The sequence below is a fragment of the Myotis brandtii genome, unplaced genomic scaffold (assembly GCF_000412655.1).
Source record: "Myotis brandtii unplaced genomic scaffold, ASM41265v1 scaffold399, whole genome shotgun sequence".
In the NCBI taxonomy this organism is placed as follows: Eukaryota; Metazoa; Chordata; class Mammalia; order Chiroptera; family Vespertilionidae; genus Myotis; species Myotis brandtii.
The window spans coordinates 642,922-655,393 of NW_005365325.1; the positions used below are offsets into that span (position 1 = coordinate 642,922).

At 37.1% G+C, this 12,472-nt stretch overlaps 1 protein-coding gene across 1 annotated transcript in view; it reads right to left on the reverse strand.

The window, feature by feature from the left end:
• DNAJC24 (DnaJ (Hsp40) homolog, subfamily C, member 24) overlaps window positions 1–12,472 on the reverse strand; it is a 40,383-nt gene that overhangs the window by 9,070 nt on the left and 18,841 nt on the right. Inside the window, exon 3 of the mRNA XM_005873069.2 lies at window positions 5,882–6,020. Within this exon, the coding sequence (XP_005873131.1) occupies window positions 5,882–6,020 (139 nt within the window). The remainder of the gene's footprint in view (window positions 1–5,881; window positions 6,021–12,472) is intronic.

Sequence of the window (12,472 nt, forward strand, 5' to 3'; positions counted from 1 at the left end):
ATTATTTAATAATGTTTGTTATTGACCTGTCTCTACCAGACCATTAACAAAATGACAAAACATCCATTATTACTGAGGAGGTGCTGTGAAGCTTTAGTATAGGGAGGCAGCACAGTTGACTTTAGGTTTGTTAAGTGTTAACAAGTTCAATGTACTTTGCTATTGTCAGTCCCATTAAAATTGACCCATTATTATCAAAGCCATATCTATATCATTATTTGGTCCTTCTGAAGTAACAAATGGAACTGAAAGATTGGAAACACAGAAACAAATTAAAAATAATTAATTTGTGGATTAAATTCAGAGGTTAGAGGTGATGGCAGATTAGAACTTCAGAGAAGCTTGTTTTGGTGGGGTGGGGGGTGGGGGGAGACAGGAGGACTTGAGTTGGAACTTGAATAAAGGATACTGTAAAGAATCAGAATGGGAGGGTGTTCTGAGTAGTAACACACAGCAGAAGCAGCTGTGTTTGGGAGTCCCTAAATCACCCAGGGGAGACGATTCACATTAGGTTTGTGATTAGTGATAAGGTTAGAAAATGTACTTAGGGACAAACTTAAAATCTTTGGCCCATTTAAATCACAGGTGAATGGGCAAATGTTTTTGAGGAAGGGGTGGTTTAATAAGTTTTTATAGGAGTAAGAATAAAGAAAGCTAGACCAATCAAAATGTAAAAGACTGTGGGAGAAGGCCAATTAGCTGCTATGGAAATAATCTGGATATGTGTTATAATCTGGGTATGGGCTACTGTGGTAGCTGTGAGAATAAGATCACATACGAAAAAAAAAAAATAAAAGTAATGTCAACACTCATTTCTACTTCATTGGTTGTATAGTGAGCAAAGTAGAAGTAATCAGAGTGTAATATGAACCAGGTTTAAGTATGGGGAAAAATAAGCGAGAGAAAGGTAACCTAGTCTTGGTTTTGGACCCACTGATTTCAACTAGGTTAAGTACCCACGTAGAAATTGGGAGACAGGTTAAAGTGGGAGATACAAACTTCTTAAAATCCTACATTTTCCCTATTATTAAATTAGAACCACCAATTATGTCCAAGTATACCAGAATTATGACTATAATTTTGCCCATAGGTTTCTACAGCATTATTTGAAATTTTCCAAATTTTACTCAAAATCATTAAGAAATTATCTTAAAATATGTTTTCATGGAAAAAAAAATACCAGTTAATTGTCTTTAAGTAAAAGTAACAAATAATGTAAGTAGTCACCTTCTTGTGACAAATAGAATGGAGCAGGAGGACCTTCACAGAAAGTTTTATCTATACTCTCTTCTTCCTCTGAAGAAAATGCCAATCTCCAACTGTCTGGATGAATTTTCTGCATCATTTCACATAGTTACTTTTCCCAGAAATAGTCACACACAAAAAAAGCCTCTTGATGCTTATCTTCAAGTTTTACCTCAAGCACATTTTTATAGTCAATTTTCAAATTCCTAAAATGAAATGGAAATACTGATATGACCATAAATGGAAACTCTAATCTAACTACAAATATTTTGTGAGGGTCAGTTTTCGAACATAATTTGCACAAATATCATTCCTGACAGTTAACCCAAATTCATATTATCTACATTTACAAGTATTATTTCCCTTCTTAGGGAGTTAATCAGGCTTTAGTATTAACTTCTTTTCAGGAAGGATTGTTATTTTGAGATTAAGAAATTATGTATTGATTCAGTTATCTGGCATACATGTAGTTGGGGTTTTAAGATATGTTCCTCATTTGGTCCAAGATTTATTTGCTTACCTACCATTTGTAAATATTTATCCTATTACAACACCAGAACTGACCCTTTATATCTAACCAAGGGGGGGCAGCTGATTAGCTCTGAGTAAAGACACACTAACGTTATGTCTAGCCCAATCTCCTTTTGAGCCAGGCTATTTTTGATATCCAAGTACTTGGCCAATTGTGTAGAGTGAAGGCTCCATATTCCCGAAGTAATTCACTAACAGAAAACCAAGATACACCTTCACACAAAATAACATACCTCCAAGGATTCCAAACATAATCTCCTTAGTTTTTTAAAATATTACTTAATTTCACTGACTTCATGTGAAGGTTTGTTCCCCTTCAGGTCACAGAGAAATAACATAATTCATAAGCTGTTCACTCTGTAGAGCCACTTAAATGTCCACGATCTGTAATATGACTGTCCTTACAAAGCTATTGAATCATGATCCCTATTATTTTCCCATGATATACTTCTGATGTGTTTTAATGTGCTTATTTAATACATGAGAAAATGCTCCATAAGATTTATTCAACAGATATCATTCATGTGAACAGATATTGTTCATGTGAACATTTTATAAATCTTGAAAAGATTTTCCCAAAGTGTTCATCTGGTTGTCTAAAATGCAAAGCCTAATCTTGAAAAACTACATGCCTTTCAAGGGAACATGGGAAGCAGCCTTTGGAGGCATCCTTAGAAACAATAAGGTAAATATGCCAACTGGAACTAATTGATTAAATTTACTAGTTAACATTGCTTTCAAAATGTATACTATCCTGGGAACTGAATATTACTCACCCTTTTTTAGATTTGCTATTCTTCAGCCTGGCCAACATTGCCCTAAAATGACAACTAGGAACATAGAAGTGGAAATGAAGGAGAAACAATGTATGTACTTTACTTTAGGTTATCTGCTCTGGACTTTTTCTTCATTAGAACTCATTTGATAATTTCTTTTGTGAAGCAAAGAAATATGGATGTCAAAGGCTCCTTTAAATGATCTTTTAGAGAAATAAATGATTGTAGCCAGTACCGATGAGGCTTTCCTTACAACAGAGCACCATGAGCTGTGAAATATGAGAACGCATTCAACATCAGCCAATAAAACATCTCCTGCCTCCTTTCCAAGAATTACCAAGCTCAAATTTATTTTATATTCCCAATTAATGAGGGCAGGAAACAAACATATTTTAAGCACACCCTAAGAAAAGAAAGTTCTACAATGATCTATCACCACATGCAAAAAGAGTTCTGTGTGACAAAGCTATTTCCATGTCCCCAGGGGGTGACCCAGAAAAAAAGAGTGCTTTGACCTGGTTATAACAAATTCTCTCTCTCTTGGTAACCTATCCTGGTCTTTAACAAATTATCACTCTCAAAGGTTTTCCTTCTATCAAATCTAAATCTGCACCGTTAGAAGTTCAAGTTCATTTCCTTCTTTTGAGAAGCCACTTACTGAAAATGGGTCAGGAAGGAAAAATTAATGTCAAAAGAAATGACAACACAAAACTAGGTTTATTATGAGATTTTTAAAAATAGCTCTAGTATGAAACTTAAAAACAGCAAGTTATACTTGGGTAAGAAACTTCTAGTTCTTATCTAAAAAGCAAGCCAATCTCAATTTAAAACAAAGCATTCTCACTATTTGGAGCCTCTAGAAGCAAAGAAAATATTTATTAAATCTGAGGTATTTCCACTTTTCTTCCGCAATAGTTCAATTCAACCTGCCTGAAAAACTTACAAAGTAAACTGACATTATATAAATTGTAAGCTGATCAGCCTATTTATCTGAATCATGAATCATGCCCAACTCTCACTGTATTTGCTTTGCATAAACTTTATTGTGACCTTCTCAATGACCTAGTCCCCTACAATACAGCAGGTCATAGTTGCTCCCATTAAAAACTTAAAACCAAGGACTGAAAACTCTCAAAGGCAAGGAGAAAGGCTTGAAGATGTTGATTATCTGTTCTCTCAACATCTCCATAAACCTTCCTTCATGCAATCCTATTACTCACTTTAAACTCTGTTTCCAATTTCTCTCCATTTCTGGTTTACCCATTACCTCATGATGATGTAAATGCGGGAGATAATATTTTTTTATTCTTGATCTCTCCCTAACTCTTTTCTCCTAAGACAACAGGCATCTAGTCAGTTTCACTGATAGGTTCTTAATAGAACATAGTTGTGGAACGGCAAAAATGCAGAGCCACTGTGCCAGTACACAGCCTACACTCCTTAAGGCACATTTTTGTGGACTATCCTTCTCTTAAGCAAATCAGCATCCCACAGAGTAAAGGCTGATCAAGATGTGCAAAAGCACCATGGGAGAATAATCACCTCAGTACAGTTTGGTCGTTTTAGGAACATAGGTACCTTTTCACACACAACACACTCATGTGTATTAGTTTCAAAACTTCCTTAGAAATTGTATCATGTTTAGCCCAGGTTAAAAAGATATATGTATGGATAGAATTCATCCTCAAATGGAAGCACCTCTGCATTCTTTTGCCAGAAGGGTTACCAGTGTTGAAGTTCCTGGGTTCCTGGCCACTTAGTATTTTCTATTCCTGGGCCCAAGTCCCCATGCTGTCTCAGAAGTACCAACACATTTACAAAAGAAATACATTTGAAAGCTGCTCGGATATGCACCAAATAGAAGCAGGACAAAATATCCAAGACATATTTGAAAATTAATCCTAATTCATTGCAAAGATACACTCATCAACTTCTTTTTTTTTTTAATTGATTTTTTACAGAGAGGAAGGGAGAGAGATAGAGAGTTAGAAACATCGATGAGAGAGAAACATCGATCAGCTGCCTCCTGCACATCTCCTACTGGGGATGTGCCCGCAACCCAGGTACATGCCCTTGACCGGAATCGAACCTGGGACCTTTCAGTCCGCAGGCCGACGCTCTATCCACTGAGCCAAACCGGTTTCGGCAACTTCTTAACATTAAAGAAAAAAACCTTACTAGTCTTAAAGAAAGTAGAAGGGCCTTAGAGCTGATTAGTGTTCTGAAAGTCACTATTTAAACAACAACAACACTGCAGTACATAAACAAATAGCTCGTGGAGTCTTGATACACAATGGGATCACACACTATAAGCAATACTTAATTTATTGGGACAACTCCCTCTGAAAATATAGATATTGTATATTTATTTTATACTGTCTTTATCCTATAATGACATGTTTTAGAAATAAAGCCTTGATTTTCATATCAAATTTTCAAAACCATAGTTGTATAAGTCTTAAAATCACTTTATTGGGTCTGATGGTGTGCCAGTATAGGGCACGGAAGGGGACTCAATAATCAACTACAGAGACAGTGAGCTTTTATCCACACATAGGAGTCAATGCTAAGGCTGGTGCCCTACTGCAGAGTGCAATTGAGTGTTTTCCCCACAGGCTGTAACTGATTATTGACTCCCGCCATTAACATGTAGGGTCCATAGTGAAGGTTCAGACAGAAGGCTGAGGGACTCTGTCCCAAGGCCAGCGCTGAAAGACAGCCTATCACTTTGTGTAACCACAATCCATGTGTGATAAACCTGACCTACATTTCTCCCTTTCTTTCTCACAAGAGCTTGTCACTGTTTTAAGAAGGTATTTTCTAAAATGCATCAAATAAATGACTTTTGAAACTGTTAGGGAAATGTTCATTCCAAAAATATTATTTATAGCAATCTTATAAGGAATAGCTTATCCAAGAGATAATCTCGAAACCTAGCCTAAAACAAGCTCAGAGGCAGAGAGTGCTTTATGTTACTCCATCGGGTATCTTCCTTTAGACTGTCCTTTATACAGTACCCAGTCTAAAAGTACTATAATTTAATAAAAATAAACATTTAAAACATAGTAAGTAGGAATGTGTAATTAAAGATTTCTCATTGGTTACAAAAAGTAGCTTCCGCAGATTCACAAGCCACGTCCTAGTCGTTTGCTAACTTCTCGATGGAGTCACAATAATCACTACTAAGAATGGGGAATAATTACAAACTGATGGGGTAGTAAAGAAGGTAATAACCTGGTGCACATGCTAGAGAATGCTCCCCAGGCACAGCTGCAGATGGTGCTTAGAAAGGTGCCCGTGTGCTGTGGCTCCTCCCCACAAGTACCTACCATGCCGCTGCAGGTCATACTCTTTCTTTGTCTCTTCATTCCCTAGAATTTTCCATGCCTGATCAATTTCGATGAACTTCTGTATACATTCCTCCACTGTTCCTGCAGGCACATCTGCACTTTGTTTGTCTGGATGATACTGCCAATCAAAAATAAGGAGGATGGTGAATAGAGAGGGTTAAGTTTTTAGAAACTGTAAATCTGAGCTTTCGTGAAGAAAGAAGATAATGAGAAAACAAAACTTAGATGCCAAGGCAACAAGTCAACAGTGCTGTGCCCGGGAGACGACTTGCCAGGGTAATTAGACCACTGGAGTAGCTATAAATCCACTAGCGACATGATCTGTCACAACGTGCAAAGACAGCATTTTCTGGATAATTTGCTGATGGATGGAATCACTGGTCTCTTGGACAATCTACCTAGAGAGGATGACTAACAAAAACAGAAGTAGGTACGTGCAGACGAGCAGAGCATGACAGAGGAAGAACACAAACTATGCAGAGAAGGAAGCTTCCTTATACAATGTGCATGGCTACGGATACCACCACGATTGGAGGACTCGCTTTTTCTCATAAAATTAGATTATACACCTATACTGTAAAATAAAAAATGTTTCATCTTCTAGCTCAGTTATGAAGATTTTAATTACAAATCCCTGCACATAATTTTTATTGAAAAATGGTTATCCTAATGCAGATTTATAAGAAAGAATTTTAAAGAACTCAATGAAACATTTGAATATAAATTAACGCATTGGTAAATCTTTCTTACATGTGTTTTCTAAGAAAGTTTTAAGAATGTTTTCAGTATGCAGCAATTTCTTTAAACTATTTGGTCAAAAACAGAAAGTTTTATGTCAATTCAATTCTCAAATGATAATGTAAATATGGCTTACTGGATACCTCACTTATACTGTCCTCCTTTTCCTTTTTTCAATGTTTTCTGTTATCCCTTCTCTTGATGTCTATCAGGTCTTCTGAAAGAATAAATGTGTCATTTGCTTTTCAGCAGTCTCCCAACAAACAAGTAACGAAAGATTATCTAAATTTAGAGACATTTCACTTAAGTAATCTGGGAATAACAGAAGCAGATATTGAGATATGTAATCTTTCACTCTTAAGTAAATAAGGAACCACTTTACAGTATTCATCCAGAATACTTCATTGACTGCTTTACAGACATTGAAAGAACATGAAAAACTTACAAGTACCATGTCATTTATTATCCAAGTTGCTAAAGCCAAGACCACTCAGTGAGTTGTGGCAAGTAACATGAAGCAAATGACTTCAATTCTCAATGCAGAATTCAGAAAGTATGTCGGTTTTTAATCATAATATTGACTATGGTTTTTGATAGTGAATTTGTCTTCATGCTGAACTTGTTCACACTGCTAATGTCCTCAACTAGCAGAGCAAAAACAGTTGTGATATTTGGTTGCACAGAAGAACTAATGAACATCATGCATGCTGGAAGAAAGATTATAGGACAAACAAAGAGAATTAGGCTTCCATTTTCCCTTTGGCAAATTATTTCTCTTCCTATGCCAAATCTATCAGTTATCAACATTTAAATATTTACGCTAATTAATATAATGACTAAAGAAAAGGAAACTATAGCTTTATTGCTTAATCTTTTTGTGATCATAATTTATCAAATGATACTCATAAAAGTTATTCCCATACTGAGGTTTAGTCAATCCCTAAAGCTAGGATATTTCAGTAATATCCCAAAGCCAAAATAGAGTTGGCTACGTTAACGTTCTCTAACTGACCCATTTCTCTAACACTGTGTGAAGATTTGTGTAATATGCTTAATATTCTTCAATATTATTACATGCAACATACTCAAATATGGCACTATGTATACATTAAGATACACTTACATGTGAAAACTCAACCTCAATATGTCAGAAACATTAAGTAAGACCCCAGAGGAATCATTCTAAACTAGTAGCTATATAGGAGAAGTATAGGCTAAAAGGCAGGTCATTTCTAATAGGCCATTATAGAAGGTATACTTGGTACAATAAAAGAATAATTGGACCTGATCATGCATCAACCTGACCAAGCAAGCCCTACAAAACCAAGGCTGCCCCAAACTAAAAGCTATCATTAAATTTTATTGAGTCATAGATAAGTTCCATGAGTGTCAAAGAACAATTCAATCAATCTCTTTCACCAATTTGATATTTCCTGACTACTATTTTAATTAAGTAACCACCATCCTAGGCTTTTAGATCTATTCTGTTGTGCTATTAGAATGCAATACATTTTATTCTACAATATAGGGTTCAATTAAAAAATGGTAGTTATGGCAAGAAAATAAGTACATCATTTGGGGTGATAAAAGCCTCACTCAGTCCAATCTGTTCTGACAGCAAATTCCGGAACAAAATGAAAGTCTAAAAAACAAACAAACAAAAAATGTGTTCTGTGGTAGGCTGATTATGGCACCCCAAAATATTAGCTTTTCATTCCTGGTACCTGTAAATGTTACCTTATTTGGAAAAAAGTTCTTTGCAGATATGATTAAATATCTTGAAAAAGAAAAGTATCCAGGTGAGATAAATATAAAGTATTCTTACACAAAAGAGGCAGAGGGAGATTTGGCACACAGAAGAGGAGGTGGTATGAAGACTGTGCAGAGAGAGATTGGAAATACTGGCCTTAAAGACTGGAGTGATCAGGCCACAAGCCAAGGAACACTGGCAGCTACCAGAAGCTGGAAGAGACAAGAAATGGACTCTCCCCCTAGAGCTTCTACAGGAAGTGCAGCCAGGCCAGCACCTTGATTTCTGCCCAGTTATACTGACTTTAAACTTCTAGCGCTAGAATTCTGAAAGAATAATTTTCTATTGGTTTAAGCCACTCAGCTTATGGTAATTTATTTTGGCAGTCACAATAAATTATACATAATCTAAAGATATCTATGATTTAAAACCGCAATACAGACACTACAGCTTTTTAAGATGTTTCATTTATAAGGTCTATTAATAAAATGGTGTCATTATTATATACATTCTTAATTTTTAAATCCTCAGTGATTCTTTATTGAACATGAGAAACCAAACTCCTAATACTAAGTTTCAAGATTTTCCAATCCCAAAGTGAACGCTAATTTCTTTCCTGCTATTTCTATATCTGAGCTCTCCAATGGGAAGCAGGCTCAAGCATTTACTACAATTCTGAGAGACCCAAGTCACTTTCCTTTTGTTGTTAAGGCTTATTTTATTCTTTGTCCTCCTTTTTCTTTAATCCCCACTAACCAAATCTTCCCACCATTGAGAGCTCAAAGATATTCCTACTTCATTCATTCATGGAAAGATAAAATCTAAGGCATCCTGTGTTCTAGAAATAGCCACAAAAAGATAGCATGAACTTCCTCATATTAGAAAAATGCAGGCAAAATCATACAAAAAACAGAGTTCTGAGAAAAACACGAACCAACCAGAGAAAATACTGATAGTCTTAACAGAATAGGTATGTACTAAAATCAATGTTGTAAAGTTCATTTCTTTTAACTACAGTAACTTCTATTTGTTTTCAGTACTACTAAGTTGAAATGAATTTTCCTAGAATTGGAAGTGAAAGGGCGAGGGCTAGGCCCTCCATCTTGCCCCAGGGTAAGGGCTACGCCCTCCATCTTACCTTGGCCACGTGCTTGGCAAGGAGCTTCTTCCCGGAAGTCTAAGCCTCTGCTAGCCACACCCAGGAACAAGACACCGACTTGCTCCTGGCCAATCGGCAGAGCACAGTCCTTTCTCCTCCCCTTACTCCAACCCCCTATAAAACCCCTCTCCACACAGAGTTCTCTCTCTCTCTGCTTCCTGTCGCTGCGTCGGCAAGGTGGGGGAGCCGAGCTAGCTCGAATAAAGACTCTTATGCTTTTGCATCGGACTGGCTGGCTCCCTGATGTGGTTTCTTGGGGATCCTGAAATCTGGGCATAACAGAAGAACTTAGTCACCTGGAAGCTTTCATGCCTTTCCTACCTACAAAACGAAGTACTGCTTTATTTACTAGTAGCTTGCTACTTAAATCTTAAATCAAATAAAAAGTTATCAATTAGATAGTTAGAAAATAGATAACATTCATCCTTTACTACATATCTGTGATTATGCTGTTTTGATTTATAAAATATTGACTTCAAATAGGAAGTAACAATCAATTATGAAAAGGACTATGAGCAAATCTGATTAAGCAAAAATTCCCAAATTGTTATGCTGAGGTTATTTCATATACCAATGCAGTACCTAAGGATAAAGCATACTGGTTTTTCTCTATGTATTAATAGATGAGTTGAGTATTATTAATAGGATACTAGCTCTTTATCTTTAGCTTCAAATTTTCTTAAATTCTGAAATCAAATTTCAAAATACCTTCTTTTTAAAAAAATATATTTTTGTTGATTTCAGAGAGGAAGGGAGAAGTAGAGAGAGATAGAAACATCATTGATGAGAGAGAATCATTGATTGACTGCCTCTTCCTACTGGGGATCGAGCCTGCAATCCGGGCATGTGCCCTTGACCAGAATCAAACTTGGGACCCTTTAGTCTGCAGGCCAACGCTCTATCCACGAAGCCAAACCAGCTAGGGCTCAAAATACCTTCTAAAAGCTATCTTATCAGTACTATAAGTTCAACATGTCCAGAATCAAACTTATCAGCCAGACTCTAAAATTAGTTCTTCCTCTTGCTGAATTCCTTGTTCTGTTAAAATCACCACCATGCTCAATGTATGCTGAATGAATGGATGGATGAATGAGAGAAAAGTAAATACATTTCCTAATAATCTAGACTACAATATCAGGGTAACCTCACTTTCCATTATTCCACTAATCACCAAATTCTGTAGATTCGACCTACATCATAGCCTATCTATTCCCAATGCCAAGCCTAGTTCAAACCAACAACAGCTCTTACCTAGTCTCCAGCATTCATCTTGTAACAGCTCTCCACTCCATCCACCTGCTTCCAAATTCACTTGGTTTAACTTACAACCCTAATATTCTCCAGCTCAAAAATTTAGTTGCTAACCTAATGCATCATAATTTGCAGTCATACTCCAAGGAAAAGGGATAAAAGAGGAGGAGAAGGAGGAAGAGGGTAGTAGGAGGTGGGAGAGAGAAGGCAGAGAAACTGGAAGAGGGGTGGTGGAGAAAAAGGAGCCTGTAAGAAAGGGAGGGAGAACAGACGAGAAATAGAGGAATAGGAAAAACAAAAGGAAGAATAAGGAAAAGTGAAGGAAGAGACTAAAAAACATTGAAGGCAAACAAGGCCATGCAATATTTATGGTAGGTATTGACCTTTTTCAAATAATTAAAAGGTATGTTATAGGTTAGACTCACAGAAATAAAGAAATCTAAAAAGTAAAATGATATGTAGCTGAGTAATCAAATCCATGGCAAAATCTTTTCAAAATCAAGACCGATCTCTGTAATGTACTTTGAACTGTGAAATTTACTAACTCTAAAATATAATCTTGCACCAATTCCTTTTACTAGTCACATGCTTTTTCTTTGTTGTTGACTATATATATGCAAGTGTAACACATCTGCTTCTTTGATTGAACATAAAATATGAAAAAAATTAAACAGTAAGCAATGGGTTACCTTATATCCAATTTAAGGGTAAATTCTGACTTCTCCCCCAACCCAAATCATATCAAACAAGTCTTTGATGACTCTCAACATGAACTACACAAAGAATTCCAAGATTGACATTCGGCCTCCGATAGCCCCCAGTGGTAATTAGCAGCAGTGCACTAGCTAACTACTTCTCTGGGTGCAGGGAAGACAGGGTTTTGTGCAATTAAAGACTTAAGACACTGATGGCAAACTGAAGTTATCCCTGCTGAACAAGGGTGGTGATGTACATCTACAAATCCTACAGGGCTGCTCTCCTGCAGCAACTCGGAGCTCTGCTCTGTGGCCATCACGGCCATCAGGTACTAATTAGACAGTGTGTTCTGTCAACGCTTTCATGCTCTTCCTTTATTAATTGATCATTCTGCCACATTAATGATACTACTACACTGGCTTTGAATCCCAAGTGCTTTATCCCTGAGACAGAAAAGAAGACATGAGAAAGAGAATGTCCCACATTTAATTTACCTACCCCATATTTGAATTAACTCTAAAAGTTATTTCTTTCTTTTATTTGCAAAAATGCCCCTGTGGACCAAAAACGTATACATATTCCTTAAATAAAGTGTAACTGCTGTCGAATTAACTTTATAAGCTATAGAAAAATACAATGAGAATGAAATTTAAACTAAAAGCATTGGCATTTATATATATACTAGAGGCCCGGTGCACAAAAATTTGTGCACTCGGGGGGCGGGGGGAGGGGGGTCCCCCAGCCCAGCCTGTGCCCTCTCACAGTCTGGGACCCCTCGGGAGATAACGACCTGCTGGCTTAGGCCTGCTCCCGGGTGGCAGAGGGCAGGCCCAATCCCTAAGTGCAGCCCCTGGTCAGGCTCAGAGCAGGGCCGATTGGGGAGTTGGGGCGCCGCCCCCTGTCATGCACAGAGCAGGGCAGATTGGGAGGTTGCGATGCCACCCTCAGTCACGCTCAGGGTAGGGCCGATTGGGGG